General features: G+C 35.4%; 1 protein-coding gene across 4 annotated transcripts in view; it reads left to right on the top strand.

Annotated features, from left to right (window-relative positions):
• Positions 1-27,498, top strand: part of FSTL5 (follistatin like 5) — a 688,045-nt gene that overhangs the window by 91,797 nt on the left and 568,750 nt on the right. For 2 of the 4 annotated variants that reach the window (XM_058550291.1, XM_058550293.1), the window contains exon 3: positions 343-373. In XM_058550291.1, the coding sequence (XP_058406274.1) occupies positions 343-373 (31 nt within the window). Of the gene's footprint in view, positions 1-339; positions 374-27,498 lie in introns of all 4 variants that reach the window. The other 2 variants (XM_058550290.1, XM_058550292.1) reach the window with 1 other exon arrangement.

The following is a 27,498-nucleotide window of genomic DNA, read 5'->3' as shown; positions in this document are numbered from 1 at the left end:
ACTTTTTCCCTCACCAACAATTTATGATTAACACAGAGACATTGAAAGCAAATTCTGAAGACATCATTCAATATCTGTTGAAATTAGCTGGAATGACCTAAGACACTTGAGAGACATGATAATTTATTTATTATTCATTAACTACTTATTTATAAATCCATATTTATATAATGTATCAGTTATTAGGAAAATTTAACCAACAAGAATGAATACTACTCTATAAAAGATTTGACGTTAAGTATTTTTTAAGGCGAGAAGTGTGCTTTAGTTATAGTGATGATTTATCAGACTGTTGATCACACACTGACAGATTTTAACCTATTTCTGTTTTAATTCCAGCAGGAAAAAAGTCAAGAAAGTTCAAGAATCAAAGGTAAGGAATGACTGTTTTAAGTTCGTGGTTTCATAAATTCATGTAAGTAGAGAAAAAAATATTTGATGCAACTTTGATAATAAAAATGAGAAAACAATGAAAATTTGAAATGTTCAGTGTGATTTTAAAGCCATAGTGAGCCCTTTGGGAATTCTCCAAAGCCATTGGGGATTGTCTATTGAAATTTCCTTTCTTCTTATAGTGCTTTTGGAAACTTCAACACAATTTCCTGTTTATTCCCTGAATTGTTCTCATGGAATTCCTCCACCAACCATTGCCCGTAAGAGTTGGCCTTCTATCACATCTATGATTTAGCAGATGAACCTTTCAAAATATATCTCATGAAGAACCAACTATTTAGTCACTGCTCTCTTGTTTTATTTTCTACGAAAAAGCAAGAAAATGTTTATGTATTTTCTAAAATTGGTGATAGCTTTTAACATGGCATAGGCAACTCTAGTTGGACATAGGGAGACACTTGTCCCCATACAGACATTCTTAAATTTTGAAGTTTACTCATTGAGATAATAAGTTATTCTAGGTAGGTTGTAATCCTTCAACAAAAGGTTTTCATTAACTTTTGCTCCTGCTGATCATAGTGATGGAACTTCACAGATTTCTCCTGGGTTAATTCCTCTGGCCTCTCCATTCAGATGCTGGTCCCTCTTATTCTACATTTTGGACATCTTCACCCACCTGTCAGTTCCCAAATATGTCCTGGTCCCAAGCCTGACTATGGAGTGAAGCACAGCTATCCTGTTTCCTTCCATCTTTTTTGCATGGAAGATATTTTTATTGTGTTTTACTTTTTTCAACGTTCTACAAAAATAAAAAGCAAATAGCTGTGGAGAAGTTACTAAGTTTGCATGTACTCCTGAAATGACAAAAGGGCAGTTAACACTTCTGAGGGTTTCTAGATTGATGATACTATTCTTGCTTACTTATAACAAGTCCACATATAATCTTCTCTGCACATTTCCCTGCAATTGACTGACACACACAATTTTTTTCAATGTTTGGTCATCTCTGTGCATCTATATTACTGAAGAATATGAAAAGACATACTTTCTTATTTTGCTACACATATTTTATTCAAATGCATTATGTAAGCCTGCCCTTCTAGGGATTTCCAAACTATTTGTGTTCTTTTTCAGCAAACAGAAGTATGACTTGTTATTTTATATGTGAAATTATTGTACTTATTTATTCTCAAAACACTCATGTTAACTCAAATTTTTATACTTGTGTGTTACAAAAGGGAATTTCTATTCCAAGATGTGCTGTAGGATGTGCATTTAAATGATATATGCATTTTAAGCATACTGAGTTCACATTTTCCTTCTCATGAAAGGTCCCGGCATTTCAGATTAATCTTAAATCATGTTTATAATTCTGTTATAGTTGAAATGAATTTAGTATAGCTTTCTTCTTGATGCTTTATTGCCTTGGGGTGCATAAATCGTATCATCTGAAGTAGTAGAAATTATGTTTTTCCAACTACTATCCAGGGACATGTTTTCTTTTATAATGTAATAAAATTTTCAAGATGATGTTTGCCACTTCTTTCACTGTTATTGGCTGACACGTGGTTCAGAACTCTCACATTATGGCTTCTAGACTACTGAATTGTAAGTAAATCAGAGATACACAGTTACGTTAGGACTTGTTGCCTAGCTCTACTTAGAAGAACCCCATATCTTTCTTGACTATTTATGGGAATCATCTTGAAATGTTTTCTTCCTGGAAATTATGAATGGCCATTTAAAAATGTTTTTAAATGTCAAAATTAAGAGAAAAAAATTTGAGTCATAAAAGCAATAGTTTACCCACTGGTAAAAGACAAAAATTCTGAAAATCAAATATTGGACATTTCTTGATAACTAATTATTGAAGTGTGAGCTATGCCCTCACTTGATGCAAATCTCAGCTAGTAATCCTTTAGGCTTCCTGACTAATTGGTAATCTCATTTGCCAGAACATCTTTATTTACATTGCCAGGAATATATGCAGAGGAAGTCTTTAATCTTCTAATTTCCTGCATAAATTCTTTCTTATTCTGTGCCTATCTCTCCTTGTGACAACAATCCCAATCTCAGGATACCAATGACCTGAGATTACATTAATGCACAAAACAGTCCCATGAAAATCAGTCCCTCTTTCCTCTGTGTACAGAGAGATGTGTATTGAAATGTTTGGAAACTTGCAATTCTATCTCTAACTGATAAATGATTTGACACTCACACATACTCTTATTCTAATATTATTTTGAAATACCATAAAAATCCATATTTTTTTACATATTCTAAAATTATATTTATATGGAATTCAATTGACAAAATGAACTTTGGTTCAATACTTAGCATGCTATTGGATTCTCAATTGATTTTCGTGTTTAAATTGCCTACTGTTAAATGAGTTAGAGCCTAATCTCCATTCGTAACACAATTTTGAGGTTTACAATGTTTAAGATATCCTCCCTTAAAGCTGCATTGAAGAGTATAACAGGGAAATGAAGATAGTCCTACAGGTTTGAAAAAAGGATCCACTCTTCAGGAAGCCATATTTCATACTGTTCTTCAGTGACATTACAGATATGTTAAAATAGAGTACATTGTGGTTTAAAATCCATTAAGAATTTTATAAATATTATCAGGAAATAATCTCCTTTGAAGAATAGTTCTAAAAAAGGAGCACAACAAATCAATTATCCTCTGCCAGTATTTCTCAGGAGAATATTTTAATTTGTGATTAGTTTATTTATTTACACTTAAGAACATCTCTCTAGAGTTCTCAGTGATGAAACAATAACAGTTTTTGAGGAAAATTTGAATAATTCTTGCTTTACAAATAGCTTAAAAATTCTGTCAACTTAGTCCAGTTTTTCATGTTCCAAAATAGTTTAAAATGTTTACTACAAGCAGAAGGATAATATCATTGTGGAAAGTGTGCATATGGTTATGCTATAGCATGCCTCTGAGTATCAGCTTTACCTTCACTCTGTCAATAAAAGAATGTTTGACTGTTCATTCACCAGAAAGATCCAGTTGCTTTTATCACACAATTTTCCCCTCCTCTTTTTTCAAGTAGATACTCTTGGATCTTCCCATTCAGAAGTGATTAAAATAAAGTTATGTTCAACTTTCATTGCTAGTTCTATCTTGGTTAAGACTTTACATTTGGCCGAGACTGAGAACTGAAGTTAGTTCCCTAATGGTCACTTACATGTTATATTATTAACACTCATCTTTTATTAAATGTCTAATACATGTCAAACACTGTGCTGAACTTTTTACGTATATTATCTCATTTTGATCATCAAACACACATTATTTGATCAGATTTAGCATTCAAACATGACAGCAGTTTGAGAAATCACATCAGATCAATACTATCATTTTTGTTCTGTTTTAAAATAGATCATATTTTATTTAACCAATTACCAATTGTACGCTAGGTAAATTTAGCACACTCTTATTAGCAATGCTTTTTACATTTTCATGAATTGATATATGTGAATTTTATTATTTATGTGTTATTTTTCTTTCACGGCATGGTTGCAAGTATTTTCCCTACTGCCAATTTATAAAATACTGCTCAGTGCTTTGTAACTTTAAGAAAAAAATAGATAACGATAAATGTGACATACTAATGTTCTAAGGGACATATGTAAGAATTGTGCCAGCTTGTTCACTAAATACTTGTGATCTTTGATAAGTGACTTAACCCCTCCAGAAGTAATTCTTCTTTTATGGTGAATATTAGCAAACATACCCTATGATATCAAAAGTCATTTACATATCTGAAATTCCAAGGCTTATAGTTCTATAAGGACATTGGACAATGCTATTATTACAAACATTTATCCTTCAAGTCTACGATTCTATTTTTTTTTTTTAATTTTTTGTTTATTGTAGTAACATTGGTTTATAACATTGTAAAAATTTCAGGTGTACATCATTGTACTTCTATTTCTGCATGGACTACATCATGTTCACCACCAAAATACTAATTACAACCCATCACAACACACATGTGCCGAATTATCCCTTTCACCCTCCTCCCTCCCCCCTTCCCCTCTGGTAACCACCAATCCACTCTCTGTCCCTATGTGTTTGTTTATTGTTGTTATTATCTACTACTTAATGAAGGAAATCATACGGTATTTGACCTTCTCCCTCTGACTTATTTCACTTTGCATTATACCCTCAATGTCCATCCATGTTGTCACAAATGGCTGGATTTCATCGTTTCTTATGGCTGAGTAGTATTCCATTGTGTATATATACCACAGCTTCTTTATCCATTCATCCCTTGATGGGCACTTAGGTTGCTTCCAAGTCTTGGCTATTGTGAATAATGCTGCAATGAACACAGGGGTGCATGTACCTTTGCAAATTGGTGTTTTCAAGTTCTTTGGATAAATACCCAGCAGTGGGATAGCTGGATCATATGGTAGTTCTATCCTTGATTTTTTGAGGAATCTCCATACTGTTTTCCATAGTGGCTGCACCAGTTTGCACTCCCACCAGCAGTGTATGAGAGTTCCCTTTTCTCCACATCCTCTCCAACACGTATTGTTTCCTGTCTTGTTAATTATAGCCATTCTGACGGGCGTGAGGTGATATCTCATTGTAGTTTTGATTTGCATTTCCCTGATAGTTAGTGATTTTGAACATCTTTTCATGTGTCTGTTGGCCATCTCTATATCTTCTTTGGAGAAATGTCTGTTCAGGTCTTTTGCCCATTTTTTAATTGGGTTGGTAGTTTTTTCGTTGTTGAGATGCATGAGTTCTTTATATATTTTGGAGATTAAGCCCTTATCAGATGTATGGTTTGCAAATATCTTCTCCCAATTGTTAGGTTGTCTTTTCGTTTTGTTGATGGTTTCCTTTGCTGTGCAGAAGCTTTTTAGTTTGATTTAGTCCCGTTTGTTTATTTTTTCTATTGTTTCTCTTGCCCGGTCAGATGTGGTGTTTGAAGAGATGTTGCTAAGACCGATGTGGAAGAGCGAACTGCCTATGTTTTCTTCTAGAAGTTTCATAGTTTCAGGTCTTACATTCAAGTCTTTAATCCATTTGGAGTTAATTTTTGTGCATGGTGTAAGGTAAGGGTCTACTTTCATTTTTTTGCATGTGGCTATCCAGTTTTCCCAACACCATTTGTTGAAGAGACTTTCTTTTCCCCATTGTATGTTCTTGGTTCCTTTGTCAAAGATTAGCTATCCATAGATGTGTGGGTTTATTTCTGGGCTTTCGATTCTATTCCATTGATCTGTGTGTCTGTTTTTGTGCCAGTACCATGCTGTTTTGGTTACTATAGCTTTGTAGTATATTTTGAAATCAGGGAGTGTGATACCTCCAGCTTTGTTCTTTTTTCTCAGGATTCCTTTAGCTATTCGAGGTCTGTTGTTGTTCCATATAAATTTTAGGATTCTTTGTTCTATTTCTGTGAAAAATGTTGTTGGAACTTTCATAGGGATTGCATTGAATCTATAGATGGCTTTAGGAAGTATGGACATTTTAACTATGTTAATTCTTCCAATCCAAGAGCACGGAATATCTTTCCATTTCTTTGTGTCTTCTTCAATTTCTTTCAGAAATGTTTTATAGTTTTCAGTATACAGATCTTTCACCTCTTGGTTAAGTTTATTCCTAGGTATTTTATTCTTTTTGTTGCAATTGTAAATGGGATGGTATTCTTAATTTCTCTTTCTGCTACTTCGTTGTTAGTGTACAGAAATGCAACTGATTTTTGTATGTTGATTTTGTATCCTGCAACTTTACCATATTCGTTTATTACTTCTAAAAGTTTTCTGGTGGATTCTTTAGGGTTTTCTATATATAAAATCATGTCATCTGCAAATAGTGACATTTTCACTTCTTCCTTTCCAATTTGGATCCCTTTTATTTCTTTCTCTTGCCTGATTGCTCTGGCTAGGACTTCCAATACTGTGTTAAATAGGAGTGGTGACAGTGGGCATCCTTGTCTGGTTCCTGTTCTTAGAGAGATAGCTTTCAGTTTTTCACCATTGAGGATGATATTAGCTGTGGGTTTCTCATATATGGCCTTTATTATGTTGAGATACTTTCCTTCTATACCCATTTTATTCAGAGTTTTTATCATAAATGGATGCTGTATCTTGTCAAATGCTTTCTCTGCATCTATTGAGATGATCATGTGATTTTTATTCTTCATTTTATTAATGTGGTGTATTACGTTGATTGATTTGCGAATGTTAAACCATCCCTGCATACCTGGAATAAATCCCACTTGATCATGGTGTATAATCTTTTTAACGTATTGTTGTATGCGATTTGCTAGTATTTTGTTGAGGATTTTCACATCGATGTTCATCAGTGATATTGGCCTGTAATTTTCTTTTTTTGTGTGTTGTCCTTGTCTGGTTTTGGTATCAGGGTAATGTCAGCTTCGTAGAATGAGTTAGGGAGCTTCCCCCTCTCCTCAATTTTTGGAAGAGTTTGAGAAGGATAGGTATTAAGTCTTCTTTGAATGTTTGGTAGAATTCACCAGGGAAGCCGTCTGGTCCTGGACTTTTATTTTTGGGGAGGTTTTTGATTACTGTTTCGATCTCCTTACTGGTGATTGGTCTATTCAAATTCTCTACTTCTTCTTGATCCAGTTTTGGAAGGTTGTATGATTCTAAGAATTTATCCATTTCTTCCAGATTGTTGAATTTGTTGGCATATAGCTTTTCATAGTATTCTCTTATAATCTTTTGTATTTCTGAGGTGTCTGTTGTAACCTCTCCTCTTTCATTTCTGATTTTACTTATTTGTGCCTTCTCTCTTTTTTTCTTGGTGAGTCTAGCTAAAGGTTTGTCAATTTTGTTGATCTTTTCAAAGAACCAGCTCTTGGTTTTATTAATTTTTTCTATTGTGTTTTTGGTTTCTATTTCATTTATTTCTGCTCTGATTTTTATTATTTCCCTTCTTCTACTGATTTTGGGCTTTGTTTGTTCTTCGTTTTCTAGTTCCTTTAGGTGCATTGTTAGATTGTTTATTTGAGATTTTTCTTGTTTGTTGAGATAGGCCTGTATCGCTATAAACTTCCCTCTTAGAACTGCTTTCGCTGTATCCCATAAACTCTGGCATGTCCTATTTTCATTTTCATTTGTCTCCAGATATTTTTTGATTTCTTCTTTGATTTCTTCGTTAACCCAGTCGTTGTTCAGTAGCATTTAGTTTAATCTCTATGTATTTGTGGCTTTTCTGATTTTCTTCCTATAGTTGATTTCTAGTTTCATACTGTTGTGGGCAGAAAAGATGCTTGGTATTATTTCAATCTTCTTTAATTTATGGAGACTTGTTTTGTGGCCTCATATGTGATCAATCCTGGAGAATGGTCCATGTGCATTTGAAAAGAACGTGTATTCTTCGGTTTTTGGATGGAATGCTCTGTATATATCTACTAGGTCCATCTGTTCTAGTGTGTCGTTTAAGGCCAATGTTTACTTATTGATCTTCTGTTTGGATGATCTATCCGTTGGTGTAAGTGGAGGGTTAAAGTCCCCTACTATTATTCTGTTACTGTCTATTTCTGTTTTTATGTCTGTTAATAATTGCTTTATATATTTAGGTGCACCTACATTGGGTGCATAGATATTTACAAGTGTTATATCCTCTTGTTGAATGGTTCCCTTGATCATTATGTAATGCCCTTCTTTGTCTCTTTCTACAGTTTTTGTTTTAAAGTCTATTTTGTCTGATATGAGTACTGCTACCCCAGCTTTCTTTTCATTGCCATTTGCGTGGAGTATCTTTTTCCATCCCTTCACTTTCAGTTTGTGAGTGTCTTTAGGTCTGAAGTGTGTCTCTTGTATGCAGCATATATATGGGTCTTGTTTTTTTATCCAGTCAGCCACCCTATGCCTTTTAATTGGAGCATTTAGTCCATTGATGTTTAAAGTAACTATTGATAAGTATGTACTTACTGCCATTTTTTAACTTTTTTTTTTTTTCTCAGTGTTTTAGTAGTCCTTCTCTGTTCCTTACTTCTTCTATACAGAATTGATGGTCACTTTAGTTTGACCTCTGTCTGAAAGCTGTACTCTTTAACTCCCCTCCTCCCTCATTTTATGTTTTTGATATCATATCTAACCTCTTTTTTGTGCATTTGTATCCATTTCCCTCTTATCATGGAAATAGATAATTTTTCTGATTTGTGGTCTTCTCTTTTCCCCTTAAATCAGTCCCTTTAACATTTCTTGTAGCACTGGTTTCTTGGTGACAAACTCCTTTAATTTTTGCTTATCTGGGAAAATTTTGATCTCTCCTTCCATTTTGAATGATAGCCTTGCTGGGTAGAGTATTCTTGGCTGTAAGTTTTTTCCTTTTAGCACTTTAAATATATCGTGCCATTCTCTTCTAGCCTGTAAGGTTTCTGCTGAGAAGTCAGCTGATAGCCTTATGGGGTTTCCTTTGTATGTAACTTGCCATTCTCTTGCGGCTTTTAGGATTCTCTCTTTATCTTTAATTCTGGACGTTGTGATTATGATGTGTCTTGGTGTGGGCCTCTTTGGGTTTATCTTGTTTGGGGCTCTCTGTGCCTCCTGTACCTGGATCTCTGTTTCCTTCCTTAGGTTAGGGAATTTTTCATCTATTATTTCTTGAAATAGATTCTCTGCCCCCTTGTCTCGCTCTTCTCCTTCCGGGACACCTATAACACGGATGTTAGTGTGCTTGATGTTGTCCCAGAGGTCCCTTAGACTGTCCTCACTCTTTTTAATTCTTTTCTCTTTTACCTGTTCACCTTGGGTAATTTCTTCTAGTCTTTTGTCCAGCTCACAGATCCGTTCTTCTGTATCCTCTACTCTGCTTTTGAGTCCCTCTAATGAATTTTTCATTTCCAGTATTGTATTCTTCATTTCTGATTGGTTCTTTTTTGTATCTTCCATTTCTTTGTTGACATTCTCACTGAGTTCATCTATTCTTCTCCCCAGATCAGTGAGCATCCTTAACACTCTTAGTTTGAACTCTCTGTCGGGTAGGTTGCTCATTTCTGTTTCACTTAGTTCCTTTTCTGGGGTTTTGTCCTGTTCCCTTACTTGGAATGTATTCTTTTGCCTCCTCATTTTGCCTCTTTCCCTGTGCTTGTGTCTATGTATTAGGTAGGTCAGCTACGTCTCTGCTCTTGGATAGGTGACCTTATGTAAGTGATGCCTTAGGAGGCTTCCAGTGTGCTTCCCTCAGTTCTCAATGTTCCAGGGGTGGCCCCTATGTGGGCTACGTGTGTCCTTCTATTGTGGCCTGTTAGCTCTCCCTGTAGGTGCCCAGGGAGGCTGAGTTATGCTCCTGGCCAGCTGTTGTAATGCTCAGCTGCTTGTAGTTGTTGTGGGCCCTTCAGTCTCTTTATCAAGTGTGGGGAGCCCCAGCACTGTTGGCTGTAAGCTCTAATACCACATTTATGTTGCAGTATTTCTTTTAACTGAGTAGGCCCCCAGCGTGGCAGGTTGTTAGGCTCAGGGCCTTACAATTGCTGTAAGCCTCTTGCCTATTAGGTCTCTTGTCAGCTCTCTGAGGATTGCAGCTGGGTGGGGCTGGCCTCAGGCACAGGAGAACCCAATTGTTTCAGGCTTTGGAAGGTGAGGCAAACCTCCTATGTGGGTCTTTGAGAAGCACAAGTCTTCTGCAGCTGACAAGCCGTGTTGCCCACAGGTCCACACACACAGTCAACACAGTCCTGCCCCGTGTGAGCACCCCGACCTCCCCAAGCGGACCCAGTCTCTCCACGGCGGGAGCCCCACACACTCCGCCACTGCCCCACAGTCTCCACCCGCTCCTTGTGCACACCCTGCCCCGCTCAAGTCGGCTCAGTTGCCAGGCTGCAGAGAATCCAGTCACCAATCTATGCAGGCCCACAAGTTGCCTGAGGGCTTGTTGTTGGGTGGGGCCAGTCTCTAGGGTGGGCTGCCTGCCCTGGCTGAGCTGGATTAAATCGGTGCTCTAGCGAGTGGAGTAGACCCTGGGCTAGCAGGCCTCAGGGAGAACTCCAATGGCGTCTGTGTCAGCACGCTCACACCAGGCCACAACAATGGCCACCGCCAATGTCCCAGTCCCTGGAGAGGTCTCACCCCTCACCGAGATGCACTCAGGGCCTATTAGGTGAGTCTCTTGTCACCAAAGCACTGTGTACCTTTCTTTCTGGTGATTTTAGGATGCTTTCTGGAACGGGTGAGTTTGTGTGTGGGCCCTTTAAGAGCCAGTTTTAGTTTCTTTGTGAACCGGGTTTTCTGGGGGTACTCCCCAATGTTTTAGTAGCAGGCAAAGTCAGATATTATGCCGCTGGTCTCGATTGTGCTGGGTCCACAAAATGTCCACAGCGGGGGCGCTCCCGGCTCAGAGCCCCGCGCCTCCAGGGAGGCTGCGTACCTGTGAGCTGCTCCCAGCGGCCGTGAAGCTGGAGGCTTGTGAAGGCGGCGTTTTTCCTCTCCGGAAGGGAGTTTCTGCCTCTTCTACCCCAGTTAGGATTGTCTGTTGTTGCAGGAGTTCCTTTTATCCAGTTTTCAGTTCTGTCTCAGGGGTAATTTTTCCACGAGTAGTTGTAAATTGGTTGTGTCCACGGGAGGAGGTGAGTTCAGAGTCTGCCTACGCCGCCATCTTGACTCCACCCCTCAAGTCTACGATTCTTAGTAAGTTCATGAGAACATGACAAATATTATGTCATTTGTATTTGTGTATATGAAAAAGTTAAGTTGCACAATTGTTCTGCCTATGGTACATACATTCTTATATATATTGAACAATAAGAAAAAATATTGTTAAGATCATACCTAATCAATTAAAAGTGTGTGTTTGGGACAATAAATGCTATTAAAGTACTCTGGAGCCGTGTTTATACACACACACACACACACACACACGGGCACAAATGCACGCTATTTTCTATTTATTTTTATACAACTATGGGTTCAGATTCTCCTTTGTTTCCTACATCACAAAATTGGCAACTGAGAGCACTGAACATCATCTGATACATACAGTGATATGTGTATATATATATATATATATCAATTATACCAAAAGGGGCATTGCTATGAAGTTAGAATGCTAAACTCCTAGTATGGGATGTCTGAATATTCAGAGCTCTTTTCACTAGGATAATCTCACAGTGTTCCTGAGGTTAGCTTACTTCTTCAAGGTCAAGTAGCTAGTCAGGAACAGTGAGCAGATAGGAATAGACCTTCAAATCCTTATTCCTAAAAGCCATTGGACACATTACATTAACAAATGAAAATGTCAGGTAAAACTGAAAGATAGTAATTTATATATATGAGTCCTTTATGAGAATTTTTGTCTAATTGTTGTATGTTTTTATGTTTAGGAAATAAAATATAGTCAGTACAATAAGTAATACCTGAAATAGAGATTATTACCATTATATGAAATTCAGAGTTGCTATATTTTTAACAGATTACAATATCATACACTATGAATGTTCATTTCTTTGGTATTCAGTTTAGAATGCTATTGCTGAGACAAATAATTGTTTGTAGGATTTATGAAAACTGGTTTTTGTCTATCTTATTCCATAGTTATAATCCTTAGGAAGTCCAAGCACCTAAAAGACAAGAAAACACAATCTCTAGAAAATGTCAACCAAAGGGTTGATAGTTTTGTTTATTTGTTTGTTTTTTGCAACCAATAATACCAGATAAACCCGAGACAAGTATACTTATGGCAGACTTGTGATAATAATTTTTAAAAAATAATTAAATGTTGTAAAAGAATGTGAGGGAGCAATAGTTGTTTTACGTACATTTTATTCCACAACAATTGTATTATATCAGAACAATTCTTTTTTCACTCTATTTGTTTTATTAAAAACACACTTTTAAGATTAAATGAGGATAAAATATATTCTCATGAGTAATTATTGATTACCTTGCAGCAAAATATCAATGTCATATATGCACAACTTAATAGTGTATGATTGGCACCTCTTTACCAATATGAGCATCTCAAATATTTCAACCCATTTCACTTTACACCTAATTTAACAATATGCATATAAATTGATTGTTGAGTAACAAATCAATAAAAAATGCCATTCCCGATTATTATGAACACATTATCAGACTTTTCTGATTTGATTAGTTGACATCTGTTCCATTTATGATCTTTTACTACTTAAAAAAAAGTAGTCATATCTCTTTATGTGAATGATGTTTTTGTGAATTTTTGTGATAACATAAGTAAGTTTTTGAAATAAAAATGATAATACATAGATGCAAATTCTGGAAGCCATTATATACATAAGATAGTAATTCTTACTTTGATAAGTTTTCAAAAATGTAACAATTTAAGTTCTAATGTATAACACCATAAAGTAAAAATAAACTAATGGAAATACATCCACTATAAATAATCTAAATGATGCCCCCAAATGCCTTACTAAATAACTTTCAATAGTATACATTTCAATGTAAGTAGTAACTTTTCTCTGGGAGTTAAGGTAATATTCATCCTCCATTCTTTAAAAAATTTATTTAAACAACTTGGTACAATTGTAGATGATCCTGATGTATGTCGTCCTGCCACAGTAAACAGGAAGACAAACGTCTTTCTCTACCTAATAATGCTATTATCATCAACCAGAAGCGGTTTCAAAAAGTATCTGATCATGTTTCTCATTTATGCCAAGAAAGATTCAATTTATATTACGCCAAACACGTCATCTTCCTCCGCCCTTTTGCATACATTTTCTAGTTTTCAAAAGGATACCAATAAATCATCTCATCCAATGGGTCCTTTATTTTGCTTCCAGAATGATTAATTTTGCAACTCACTTTGCCCACCAGGAGGCAGTGCTATCTAAAAAAAATAAAGGTACAATAGGTTTGGTGATGGGAAAACAACCCAGAATAACTGGATTTAATTTTTTTTCTAGTAAATAATGATTTAATGTTGTGTGTAATATCAAATGGATATCGTTCAGGCTTTTCTTTACATAATTCAATGTTGTGTTTTTTTTAACCTGCACACTAACATCTCAACAGTGATCTTTCCTTCAATCACCAATACAAAATATTTTTATTCTAGACTTTTAACAGAGCTAAATGGTTTCCTGAAGAAGTTTTAAAAAAATTCCAGGAACTGTCTCCTGAAATAGTTGAATGTCATGTTTCAAGAAATATCAAGTAATATTAACCAAAATGTGTTTGATGGCTTGACGATATAACTTCACTTACTTGCAGTGGTTAGCCTTTCTCAAAGAGCAGTTCTTGAAATGGTCATGTGAACATTCCTTTTTTTTTTTGCACAAGTCCTTGTTTTACCCGCCAATGAAAAATTATATGGTCTATCAGTTTTCTCTTCTTGCTTTAACTCCCCAGGTGCTTTAAACATGAAATTTGACTTTATTAAAGATATTATATTTACTTGGGCTTTTAAAATATATATTTCTTCCTTCTTACCCAAGATCTTAGCTTAACATTTAATGTAATAATATTTAAGTATTTCGTAAGTTATTTGAAATTTTTTTGAATTATGAAGAATATAAATTTTATACAAAAAGGATTTGTAACTCTGTGAGTGATATTACATTCGGTGACTTCTATAAGGCAGAGTAGACATTCATTTCTTTGTCTAACTGTGAAGGATTAATTTGGTGTTTTACCTATTATGTCAAAGATTAAATTATTTTCCTTTTAAGCAATTATAAGATGCATTTCATAGTTTTAATTCATTATATGGGGAACATTTTTTTTCAATTACTTAGATAATACGATGTAAATGTTTTTATTGGAAAAAAATGCATGTCATCCTATTAAAATTAATAGTATTTTTTCTTTAAATTGTTGGTGCATGGAATCCTTATCCATTGGACACTGGAAAATAAGGGAAAACTCTAGTCAGATATACTCTGTGATATTGCAAAATTCTACGTAATCCTTTAGTGATGCTTACCTTTGCTTCGTGAAGCATTTCCACTGTGTTTGACCAAGGATCTCTTTCCCCCACCAACCACTTTTCAGGAAACAGTTATTATTCAAAGCACTAGAGTGACAAGAACCACGTTCTTAGAAGCAGTGATTTATATATGACTTTTCAAGATATTTCTTAGAGTTTAGACGCAGCATACTTAGGCTAAATTGCTTTTCCCCACTTAAGAAATTTTAATCTCCTTTTCTCACTTATAATACATACAAACATAATATACCACACAAAGCTGTTTTAAGGATTAAGGGAGGTAAAGTATATGACCCTTTTGAGTGAAATGAAAAGCTCTTGGTTTATGTGAGTTCTTATTTCTATGTGTTTTGAAATATCTGTAATAGTTTTTGAATACATCCATGGTAGAAACATATCTATGAAAAAAATAAGCTTTAATTTCATACAATGTTAAGATTAGAAGTCAAGACATATTGACTTTATTTTCCCTCATTATTTTACATAATTCTAAGTTGTAATCCACATATTTTCCAAATTTAAGCCATTTGACTTACTGATATTGAATAACCTCTATGTGTCCTGTCATATTTATTCTTAGACTAATGTTATTCTTATCCTGTCCCTACCATGATGCATGCAGCTCCATAGAAGAAAAAAACAGTACAATGCAGTGGACACTGCTTTGAACATAAACATATATAGCAGACTATTCTTTGGGAAGTAAAGTGTTATCCGAGAGTACTAACTTGATGTTGTAATGGCATATATTGAAATTTGAAGAAATTTATGAGAAATTAAAAAAAGAAAACCAAGCCTAATTTAACTCATTGATTTTACGTTAACTACTACTACATTTAGGAAGTGCTGCTTTATACCAGAAATTTTGTGGTGATGTCGGCCTGCCCGAATAATTCAGAAAAGGGGAAAATTTGATAGGTTTAGCTGCATCCGATAATAAAGCTTAGTTCAACAAAAGTTTATAAATTTAAATATTAGAAGGAGGTTAGGTGCCAGGGAAATTAAGATTAAAAACAAAGTTTCTGCCTCAAGGAGGCCAGTAATACTGGCTGTGAATTTGGGAGATGGGAACTAGCGCAAATAAATACAGTTACCGAAAAAGTGTGATAAAACTTTCGTAGAGAAAGCACAGAGGGCTGTGCAAGCATAGAGGTAAGGTGAGGTGTGGGGATGGGGCCTGGGAATGGATTTTTGGGAAAGATCAGCCTTTTTTTTTTATTAGGGAGACAAGATATTGTCTAGAAGAATGAGGAGGAATAGGAAAAGTGAGGAATGAGAGAGAACATTCTAGGTCTTGGGGCGTTAGTGACTTCTAAATGTTTAAATATTAATGTTAAGCTGATGAGAATTAAAAGAGAAATAAGAGTATGGAGGAGAATAGATTCACAGAGTAATTTATAACTAGGAAAGTATCACTAGCAAATTTGAGGGCAGGAATAATGCTCCTGTGAAGAGATTGCCCAGGCTAGATAGAAGACTGATATTGATTAACTGGTATGGCATTGAGAAGTATTGGGAACAAGTCAAGCAGTTTTCCAACTAAACACGCTGCAATTATTTTCAGTCTCTGAAATTATTATTCCATCTTTCCCTTACAACAAACAGAACAAAAACTAAAAACTGCGCACTGATCATGAAATCTGCTTTCCTTGGTGGTTTAGCACTCAGACTCTAGAACCAGAATAAATTTCAATTCTGAGTCTACCACTAAATTTCTATGTGACGAAAGGCAAATTATTTGACATCACTGTACTAGTGTCCTCATCTGTACAAAATGTGGGTAATAGTAGTTCCTTCTTGATAGGTTTGTTTTGATGATTAAACAAGTTATTTAATACAGAACACCTTGCAAGAACCATGCAGGGTCTGAGATTTTACCTTCTTCACAAACTAACAAGTAAGCCTCACAGCTTCCTGAATGCTGGCAGAAGACACGAGGCTCCTGTGTCAGAGACAATGAGCAGTTTATTACTCATTGTCATAGCAATAGCCAGAGTACCAGCATATGTGCCATTTCCCACAGGGCGAAGAGAAGACGGCCAGATGATTCCTGCACAGGCAGCAGTTTGCATTACAGGAGAGGAATTTGGCCCAGCTTAGAAAGCCCAAATATTGTGTAATGGACAGGATGCATACCTGACATTTGCCCTGTAGAGAGACATTTTCTTTATTACACTTGACAGTGAACATACTTGCCCTTTGCTCCAGAGGGAGGCACTCTTTTTATCTTCCAAGGATATTTACTACACAGAATCTCTGAAAAGAAAGCATGGAATAAAAAACAGTCAGTGTCTCTTCTCTCAAGACATGCAGAAATGCAAGCGATCCATGGAGAATTGTCTCTAAGAGCAGTTAGCACAGTGGGGGCACAAAAAAAAAAAACCACTCAGTAAACATTTATAATTGCCACCACCACCACCATCATCGTCTTCATTCAGAGTTTCTTTTTTCCTTAGTTGTCCTCTGGGGTGAAGAGAATGTAAAATAAAGCATCTGCAGGGCTTTCCTATTTACAGCCTTTCTGTTGATCTTTCATGGAAGGGTAAATGTTTCTGAATTTACTTCTAAGGTAAAAGAACTATATAAACATACAACATATAGGTAGATGCATAGAGAAAGATATATGTAATTTTTTTTTCTCTCCATAGTATTAATGTGCAGTCGTTTTAAAAGTCAAACAAATTCAGAGAGTTAAAAAATAATAATTACAATAATTCACAATTTCTGTGTAATTGATAAGCACCCCGTGTAAGGTGATTTATTTGCTTTATATTGATTTTATATATATGAATAGTTAACATTTATGAGTACTTCTTTATTGCCGGGTCTTCTGTTAAGACCTTTCCATGTATTATCTTATATGACTCAGAAGAATTTTATATACTAACAAGAAAGTAAATTTACTGGTAATCTATCTATCTAAAAATGACCATCATTACCATTTTGGTATATGCGAATTCAAAAATTTATTTATATATTCATGTATTTCTGCAAAAAACTTGCCGTATTCTTCTTTTGGAAGTGTTAATGCATATCTATGATCTAAGTTTACAAATACTTTGTGCTGGATACTGCGAATCGGTTGACTCAACAACAATTTCAAACACCATGCTTTCTTTTTACAGACTTTTCACTGTCTAGTAAATTAAAAGTTACATCTACATTTCCCAGAGTCCCTTGCAGTTAGCCTTCTAGATGTGTTTTAGGTTTCCTATGAGATTCATGCAAGCATGGCCTTTTATGAAATTCTTCTTGGAAAACAAGCACGGTTTGGAGACAGAAATTTTCCTTTCGCAGATAATGGCAAAGGCAGTATAGTTCTGAACCCAGCAGCCAGAATGACAGTTTCCTTATATAGTTATTCCTGATAACGGCAGAAGCAGTAAGACCTTTGATATTCCAGTTCTATGGTGGGGTTTTAGAAGTTCTTTTTAAGAGCTCAGTATAGAGCCCTTTCTTCAATCCTGTGAACTAATTTCTATATCTCTTAATAAGTCTCTTTACTTTAAATAGTACAGATTATATTGTTTGTACCAAAGAGCTTTGGTCAATGCATCAGTCCATTCTAGGACTACAACAACTAGGGATCTGTATGGAAGAAATAAGTAGAAAAAGGATTATTGGAGATCTAGTTACCAGAACTTTAGGAAAGACTCCAGGAGGCAAACCTGCCTGCAAGACTGATGCAGGCAACAACAACCAGGAGGTACAAGGTGTTAGGCCCAAAGAGTAGAGCAAACACGTGCATCGTCCAGGTACATGTTAAAACCAGGTGATCCTATCTAGCTTGCAAGAAAAACAATAGGAAATTCTTTTTTTTTTTTTAATTTTATTTATTTTTTTTCCCCCAAAGCCCCAGTAGATAGTCGTATGTCATAGCTGCACATCCTTCTAGTTGCTGTATGTGGGACGCCACCTCAGCATGGCCAGAGAAGCGGCGCGGCAGTGGGCGCCTGGGATCCGAACCCGGGCAGCCAGCAGCGGAGCGCGTGCACTCAACTGCTAAGCTGCGGGGCCGGCCCCAACAGGAAATTCTTAAGTCAGACGAAATGATGATTCATACAGTCATTTATTAAAACTTTTGTGTTGAGCATCAACTATGTGCCAAACATAGTTCTGGGTGTGCGATATAGTAGTGGACAAAACAGGGAAAAGTTTCTGCCATTCTGGATCTTAGATTGCAGCTCCTAAGAAATCTGACCATACCACAGAATAGTTGTTATTTTCCAAAAAACAGCTAAAAGTCCCATAAAAAGCACAGGCAATTTTCCCTCTCTACTCCTCCTCAACCACCCCTTTCTCTACTTCACCTCAGCTCCTGTCTGAAACTTATTGCAAGACCCCAGTGCTAGAGGCTGCTGGAGGCAGGACAGCAGACAGAAGCTGGTAAATCAGAATCCATGCAACAAAACAATAAACTCCACCCCTGAGAGGAGAACCTTCTGCTACCTGTAAATTACCCCTGAAGCCTTCAAACCTTACAGAATAATTAATTTCTGAATCTGATTCTCTTGTCCTCAAATCTCTTCCCAGTGGTTCAGAATCATGGGAATTAAATGGTAACTTACAGGATGTTATTCTCATGAATCCATAAAAGGAAAAAATTCCATGTCCTCTATCGGTCCTACTTGACCTTCAGCAACATTTTATTCTCTCAGGGAAACGTAGCAGCAATGTTTTAATAAGATGTCCTGGAACACACGGGAGTCAGACTTAAAGTTGACTTTCAGAAGTATCATTAGTCTTCTTGATTCTCTATGTGGTAATTATTCTGCTTTATTTTGCAAATTTCTATCCTCTCACAGGCATGGTAGGACATTATTATCCCACTATAATTTTTAATAACTAGTGTTTTAAGTTATCCTTAAAAAAATCTTAGTATAGAGGGCATTATAGAAATTATATATATCTATATATATACTGTCAATATAAAATGTTAATATGTAATATACAATATTATAAATATATGATAGATCATGTAATATAGATTATGTAAATAATATAATGAATACAATCACAATATTAGGTTATCATAGCTGTGATTTATTTTCTGTTTGTATATTTGTTTTGTTGTTGCTGTGCTTGTTGTAAAGGCCTAAAAGGAGAGCTAGTATATAGCAATCTCTGACCATGTACCAAACATCTATTTAGTTATTTCTTCAGCTTATTATAGTTATAAAAAAGCTCTGAGAAGTAGGCACAATTTAATATGTAAGGAAAATGAATCTTTTTTCTTTTTTGAGAAAGACTGGCCCTGATCTAACATCTGTTGCCAATCTTTCCCCCCTTTTTCCTTTTTTCTCTCCAAAGCCCCAGTACATAGTTGTATATCCTAGTTGTAGGTCCTTCTGATTCTTTTCTGTAGGACGCCACTTCAACATGGCTTGATGAGCAGTGAGTAGGTCTGCGCCCAGGATCTGAACTAGCATACCCCAGACTGCTGAAGCAGAACTTGGGAACTCAACTGCTATGCCACCAGGCTGGCCCCAGGAAAATGAATCTTGAAGGTTAAGCAACTCATCAAGATTATACAGCTAATAAATGCTTGAAACTTAATTTAAAATAAACTTACTACTTTTACTGGGGATTGTTCTTATAATTATCCCTATGCATCCTATTGCGTGTGTAATATAGTGAAATCTTTCTATTTTTGGATAAGTCTATATATGAGAATGTGTTCATTGTTTACAACTGCCTAGTAAGCAGTATAAACTACATTGTGTCCATTGCAAGATGGAAAAATCCTGTCCCCTCAAAAATTGAATAAATAGGTTAATTATTTAAATGGCAGAATCCAAATGAAAACTCATGCTTCATAGCTAATAAAAATGCAAATGGGTTGAACAAATTAGATGGGAGAAAAACATAAAGCTTTGACTTAAAGAATTTAAATGTTCTGTGATTTAAATAAGTGAAAGTCAATTTTATTTACTTCAATATGAATTATAAAATAAATAAATAGAGTTAAAACATTAAATTACCTCTTATGAGGGGACTATAAGTAATAATCGTTTGGTTAAATCAGCAAAGAGCACATGATAAATATGCTGCGAAAAAGTATAATTTTTATTTGAAATGCTTCTTTGCTTTTTGTTGTTGTTTGTTTTTTATTTAATGAGAAGTAACTTCATTCTTTTCTGCCTGATTAAACAGAGTCAGATAATAATGCCAAGTGATGAAGAGTCAAACTGCCTGGATTGAATCTTGGCTTTGACATTCACTAGCCGTATGACTCTAGGCAAGTTACCTCATTAGTGTGAGCCTCAATTTTCTCTTCTCTAAATGAGGTACAACCAAGAGCACCTGTCTAATTGGGTTATTGTGTGGATTAATTACAATTACATACAGAAGTGTTTGGAACAGTTTCAGCACATAGTTAATACTCATTAATGTTAGCTTAAATACTTTTATTACAATTTACTGAGTGATTTGATATACGAAATAAGATTTGGGGAATTGTTTAATAACTACATAACGAGTTATCTTGGATGGAAGCAGAAAGATATCTGTAGTAAGAAGGATACCTTTCAACATCAATATTATTCATGGCATTGAGCTTAACCATCTATTTTTATAAATATTGGATTTAATTTGGACTAGACAGATTTACCTTAAATTCATTTGTTCAATGACTTAAGTAGTTTTATCCACAGTCTGAGTTTATCCATAGGACTTGTGTCCCATGACCCTGGCTAATCAAGAGATGAATGCATAATGTTATTTATTCAAATTAAGAAATGTATATATAAATCACATATTTTTTCATTTCTCTATAAATTTTCCCATTTATAATTTTGGGATTTTTAAAAAAAGTTTTTCTTGGGAGGGTCGAATAAGGTAATGAATGTGATAAGATACGAGACAGTACTTAGCACATTACCTGGAACCTATAGATATGCAATGAATGTTAATTAAATCTAAATCAAATTGCAGCTTATGAATATATGTACATGTTTGTATATGGACACATATATGTTCATATTACATGTAATATTAAATATTATATATGATTCACAATAATTTCTATAAGCTTATATATAAATGAAATATATTTAAAATAAATTTATATATCTTTATACATATATACTTACATACGTAAAGATATAAAATTAAATTACTCTCCAACTTTTGAAAAGCTATGTATTGCAACATACAAACACACACACACACACACACACACACACAACCAGTCTCTTTACGGTTAAAATCAGGACTTAACCAATTTTTGTCTCTCTATTAACACCCTGTCAGATGACTTCTTCTTAAAAGGTATTCAGAAAATATTTGTGAATAAATGATGAATGAACTAGAAGACATATTCTAAAGATGTATTCTAAAAAATGTCAGTATACTTTTACATGGAAGCATTTAATGCAATCTGGGATGAATTATTTAAACTACTTCTATGTAGAAATGTATACATTATTTTTTCTCAAAATTAATTACTTTTACTAGTGTTTTATGCTTAGACAATAGCAAAGATATTCCCTTTTCAGTCATCTTTTCAAATGTGTAATCTAGAAAAACTGTATGGTGTAGCCTTCATTAACTTCTTACACTTATTGTCAGACATAAAATTTCAGCTAATTTTAAGAGTTGAGGTTTGCAAATGTGGAGGCACACATTTTCACTATGAATTAAAAAATGATTGATATATGAATCATGTGCTTAGCTAAATTTTTAATGAGTAACATACATAAATTGTGATCCATGCAAACTTTTTATTTTATAAGAAGCTTTAGGAATTATACATGTATTACTAAAATTCCATTTTCTCCAGTTGAGGGAAAATAGGTGTCATATCGTAAAAAATGCCAAATTTCAGAAGCAAAGAGAAGGAGCTTTCTTCATGGCTGACTGACAAAGTCAAATTTACAGGCCAAAAATATTTGAGTAACATCATCAAAGGGCTATAGAACCAACAATGGGAAGTTGCTTAAGTCTTTGATTAGAATAAATGTATTTAGAGATCAGTGGATTCATTACTGCAGCCATGCAATAAATAATATGTGGGCAATATAGACTTTTAACAGGTTGTTTACTTGTTTCCATGTTTTATTACTAAAAATATTACTCAGTATGGAATTGATGGGGATAGTTAATGAGGAAGACAGATCTATCTAGACTGAAATGAAAGAAAAGAAAATATGTAGCACCCTCATGATAAACTATTAACTGAGGAGCCACAGAAGACATGATGATCATCCTCATGTAGATTACTCCCTAATTCCAGTCAATACTGCTTGAGAACGTATAATGAGTTGGAAAATACCACTTAAGAAAGGTACAATGAATAGGGAAATTTGCATTAGAAAAGGGAACTATATGTGGAGGAGCAATGGCTTATATGAGATAAAACCACATTTTGAAAAACTTGAGAGTTTGATGAACTTGTTATCAAATCTTTACATGTTAGGAAAAAGTGCTGTCCACTGTTGTCTCATTCTCAAGCATATTTTACAGTTCTTGCTGATCTCATCCTCTGTTGATCCTATTATGCTGACTTAGTAAGCGGTCTTCTGGAAGTATGAAAATAAATAGCTAAAAAGCGCACAAAATTGTGTGCCTTCCAGTAGACCAATAGTGTTGGTGTTCTAAGATTAGCCTGCTTTAAACTGCTCTTCAAAACGATAATGGAAACTGTAAGCTGAGTCACAGTGCCTCCGTTGCATGCCTAACACAACTTCCCCATTACATGGTCATCTCTTAGGTAACAGATATTTTTTACAGTAATTTTATTGTGATGTAATAGAATTTGGAAATATCAGGAGACACTTTGAGAAAAATACTTTCACTTTTGTTTTAGGGCTCTGAGCCTTCAGAGGATTTATCTGAAAACAAGGGCAGGTAGAGATGTTGCAAAGAATTTGGCTATTGTCTGGTCATTCTGGAAAGAACATACTGGCAAGTAATCTAAAGGATGACAACATATAGCCCATCTGGCATGTGGTCTGCACATCACAGACCATATCATCTCAACCACAGCAGGAGGATTCTGCACGGAGTGACCAAACAAGCACTTAGAAAGATTGACTTGAAGGGAAAATTACTAGAGAATAGGAGGAGAGAGCTTCCACCTCTCCATCCAGATTTTTTTTAACTTTACTTTTAAACTATTTAACTAAATTATTAAGCTTATGTTCAATCTGTACTGTGAACATCCTTCTTGGAATTTATTGAGACAGTTACAGGACCGCATGAAATCACAAACCCAATATCAAGCAGGGCCACTGATGTATTGATAGTTAGTGTAGATTTCGGCCCCAGAAGATGCTGAAATGGGTCCGAAAAAAATAGCCTTACCTCTAAGACTACTTCCTCCAAATCTGAAAATCTACTCCAATTCTCTTACACTTCCCAAATTATGCCCAGCCGTGTTGTGAACTATATTTCATCCAAAGTTCTATATTGAGGTTATACAACATTACAAAGATACTCCAAAAAATCCCAAGAACATAGAGATACCTCAATACAATTATAAATCTCATTCTTATTTGAAGCCTGGGGAAGCCATTAAAGAAATTTAATCAGAAAACTAAATCCCTATGTAAGTTAAAATCCAAAGACGCTAAAGTCCAAAGGAATTAAAACCCCCCAAAATCAATTATCTAGCCCCTTTAAATCCAAAGAAAATAGAATTTTCTCCATTTCTTATCTTGCTCAGCATGAGCCCTCAGGGATGTCGGGGCCTGGTTGTAATGTGGCTTCTTTCAGCAGCTGCAGCCTGGGCATTTGTTTTCCACAGGGTTGGTACGGTTCTCTCACGAACTCAGAATCTCAATTAGATCAATACCAAGTTTGATGTGCTTGTCTTTTTGAGAGTCCAAAGATTATCATAGTCTGTATTTCTATCCAACAAATTTTGTAAAGGAGCTCATTTCTAGAACCCAGATGAAGTTATTTTACTCAGAATTATGTTTTCAGAACCTAGGATTTAGATTTAGAAAAGACGGAAACAGAAACTCAATGCTATCTGAATAAATGAGGCTAGAGCATAAAAATACACTTTGTTTCAGCCACTCTAGGATGCCAGTTAGTCTATGCCAGTTGCCCATATCTATGAATTTTGAAAGTAATTTCAACCAAAAGAAGACTGAGCAAGAGGTTAATTATGGCAGAGTGTGTAGCATATCTGGGAGAAAAGTAAGCTCTTATGAACACTCTCTCCTTTCTTAGCTAATGGCTTTTGAGACATGACCACCTTCTTTGAAGTTTGGAAATATACAGTAAAAACAGCTTTAGCAAGTCTTAATTTGTGTAGTTTTCTTTCTCATCTAGTGTATTACACATCTTTTAATTTCCTGTCTTAACTGAGTTTATCTTAAAAGCAGAGCCTTTGGAAAGGCTTATGTGCTAATGTTTTATGGTAAGTATATCCTCGAGAATTGAGGAGTAAAAATTAGGCTAGGGAGAAAGAGAATGTTGGAGAGCCATAGATGCAGTGCTCTACCAAGCTGGCCATCACACTTTATGACATACTAGTCGCTTGATCTCACAGGACGTCTGTGGTGAAACCATATGAAGCTATTCCATCCGCAAATAGTCTATTCATGGGGATAAAGGATAAAAACTTATCTGAGTTTGTCCATTGATCCTCATATCCATTATTCAAAGCTTGCCACGTAGACACTGACTTTCAGGCTGTGTATGCACGCATGCTGAATTGTATTTAGTGTTCCAGTGGGCAGTGTGTGGTGTTATTGGGGCATGCTCATGAAATCAGAGAATAAGAACAGTCACCAAGGTCTATATTGAGGGCAGTGGCAACTGTGATCTGCTCCATGACTGAGGGAACAGCTAAACTGTAGTTTGAGTCATATAATTAGGAAGCAAACCAAATAGGCAAATCAGGAGTAATGAATAAAACTGAATCCAGTACTTTTCTCTTTTCCTTAAGCCTTATGTTTCTGGCCCACCAATGCTGCGATGAATATGGATTCTTCTTAGTGACTAAGCCTCCATCCTTTCTTAAGGACTGACATTTGCAGTGCCGTACCACTAGAGGCTCGTTGTACTGCCTGGCTATTGTGGAGTTGTTCAGACCTATGAATCCTACCGCATGGGGAAGGTTTTACTCCTATTTTAGTTGTAACATCCTTCTCAGAAGACCCCATCTTTAACCTCCATTAATGCTTCAGAGAGTTTGCACCGAGAACACAGTGAGGGCAATAGGTCTATCACAAGTTCTTTAAGCCACTATCGCTCTTCAGATTATGAGTATTTTAGATCTTGAGTGGCATTGGTAACTGACATTTTTTGTGCAATAATGGAAGATAGCTTTTATTATTTTATTTTCCTACTCTTCTCCTTTTAGAAAAGCCATTGGTAACATGTTTATAAAGTTGCTCTTTTCCCTTCTCTACTATGTAAAAAGATAGCTATTTCCTGGATCTAACTGGTTGTTCCTTTTGCCATCCTTATGTTCCAGTCCAGACTTTTTTTTTTTTAAGATTTTAGAATCAACATGTTCTGAGTCTTCCAAGTGCATCCATTGTTCAAACAAATCTTGTGTACCTTCACTTTCTTGACTTTGATAATCCCACCCAGGAGATAGTGCCATCTTACTACAGCATGGAGTGAATCTGTCATCATCCCATCTGCCTGTCTGTCATAAGCCTCTTTTTTGCTATGCTTTCTATTATGGTCTCAATTCCACAGATTTATCAACCATGTTCTCTCAAGGCACAGAAGATTCCTGGATAGCCCACTAAATGTAACTTCAACACCTAAAATTACTGTATTGCTTTTTAAATCTTGGCTGTGTGGATTAACTTAATGAATTCCAGCTTAGTTCTTCCACCGTTTCCTCTTTAGTGCTGAATACAAAATGAAATTTGAAGCATCAGACCTAAGCCTGACAATAATAACTTAAAGCCAGAACCTCTTCAGTATTATGTAGCATACCTGGAATCCAACTGCCTTGCAGTGTAAAAGTCATTCCCTGTAGACAAGGCTGAAAAGCATAATGTAAATGGTAAATAACTATTCTGTTCTTTGAAGTCTAAATGGTAGGCATATAAGAAGATTCTCTTTTCCATGCAATTGAACTCTTGTTTCAGTTAAATCTGGTGACTCAGGCCTCTGCAGCCCACTGGCGGCATCTCCTGAGGCACTGCTGCCTCCACACATGCACTGAGGAGGGTGCAGGTCAAACTGCCACAAACTGCCCTCAGAGCCAGGATTCCCGGGATTGCTCCTTTACAGAGGTCTATGAGGCTTTTGAGTGTGCTATGGAATTTTCTGTCCGCATACAGTGCATTTTGGTTTCTGAGATCCACGTGGCTTCTATTTTGCTTAAATACAGGATGTCCAGTAACTTTGTCAAGGTCAATGCACCTTTGCTCTTAGCCTGGTATTTGCAGGCATGTCTTTATATCTCTTCAAAAAATTGTCTGTGGAGAAGTCCTTTATAAGCTTCAATGACTAGCCAAGGAAGGAAAACAAATCACAAATGTTTGATTTAAGGCTGTTGACATCTGAATTTCATTTACATAATCTAATCTAAGCCTCTAAAAAAACAAACAAAAAGACTCTTATTTACTAATGTCTAAAGCCATATGCCATGATTCCAACCAATTTGATATATCTAAATTTCTTCCTATGTAATGTAACTAAAAGCCATAAGATAAAATAAAGCTTCTATGAGATTTTCAAGTTTTGTCAAATGGGGATTTTTCTACCAAAATTCATTACCAGGGAAGATTAAAAATCATATACTTAGAACTATTTCCTTTTAATTAATATTTTGCCATGGATTTTCTTAATTGAAGAAATAATTGGAATGTTTTGAGCTATGATTGAATGAAATCTGGCTTACATTATTTCATTTTTAGCTGTGATTTTTGTTTGTACTGATAATCCATGTTCATTTGAAGAATTTATATATCCTGCTCAGATATTTAAAATTGCATCAAGGCAAGAGAATCAAATGTTTATAATCTGAAGAGTTGGAACAATGCTTATTAAAATTTAGTATTTTTACCTCTGAAAAATCATGAAGATTTCTGTGGGTAGCATGTTCCTCAGGATAAATCATATTTTTCTTTGCCCTCACTTGAAAGGTGATATTTGAGTTTATGTCTCTCTTCAATCTGCTGCCTTCTGGCAATACCTCCACAAAGGGTTCATGCAAGTTGTGTATCAATATTTCATGTGCACTAGATAGTGTATTCCTGGCTATTACCCTTTGAACACAGA

Source organism: Diceros bicornis, chromosome 11 (assembly GCF_020826845.1).
Source record: "Diceros bicornis minor isolate mBicDic1 chromosome 11, mDicBic1.mat.cur, whole genome shotgun sequence".
NCBI classification, from domain to species: domain Eukaryota; kingdom Metazoa; phylum Chordata; class Mammalia; order Perissodactyla; family Rhinocerotidae; genus Diceros; species Diceros bicornis.
The sequence above is the reverse complement of the archived record's forward strand: the minus strand, read 5'-3'. Positions and strand labels throughout refer to the sequence as shown.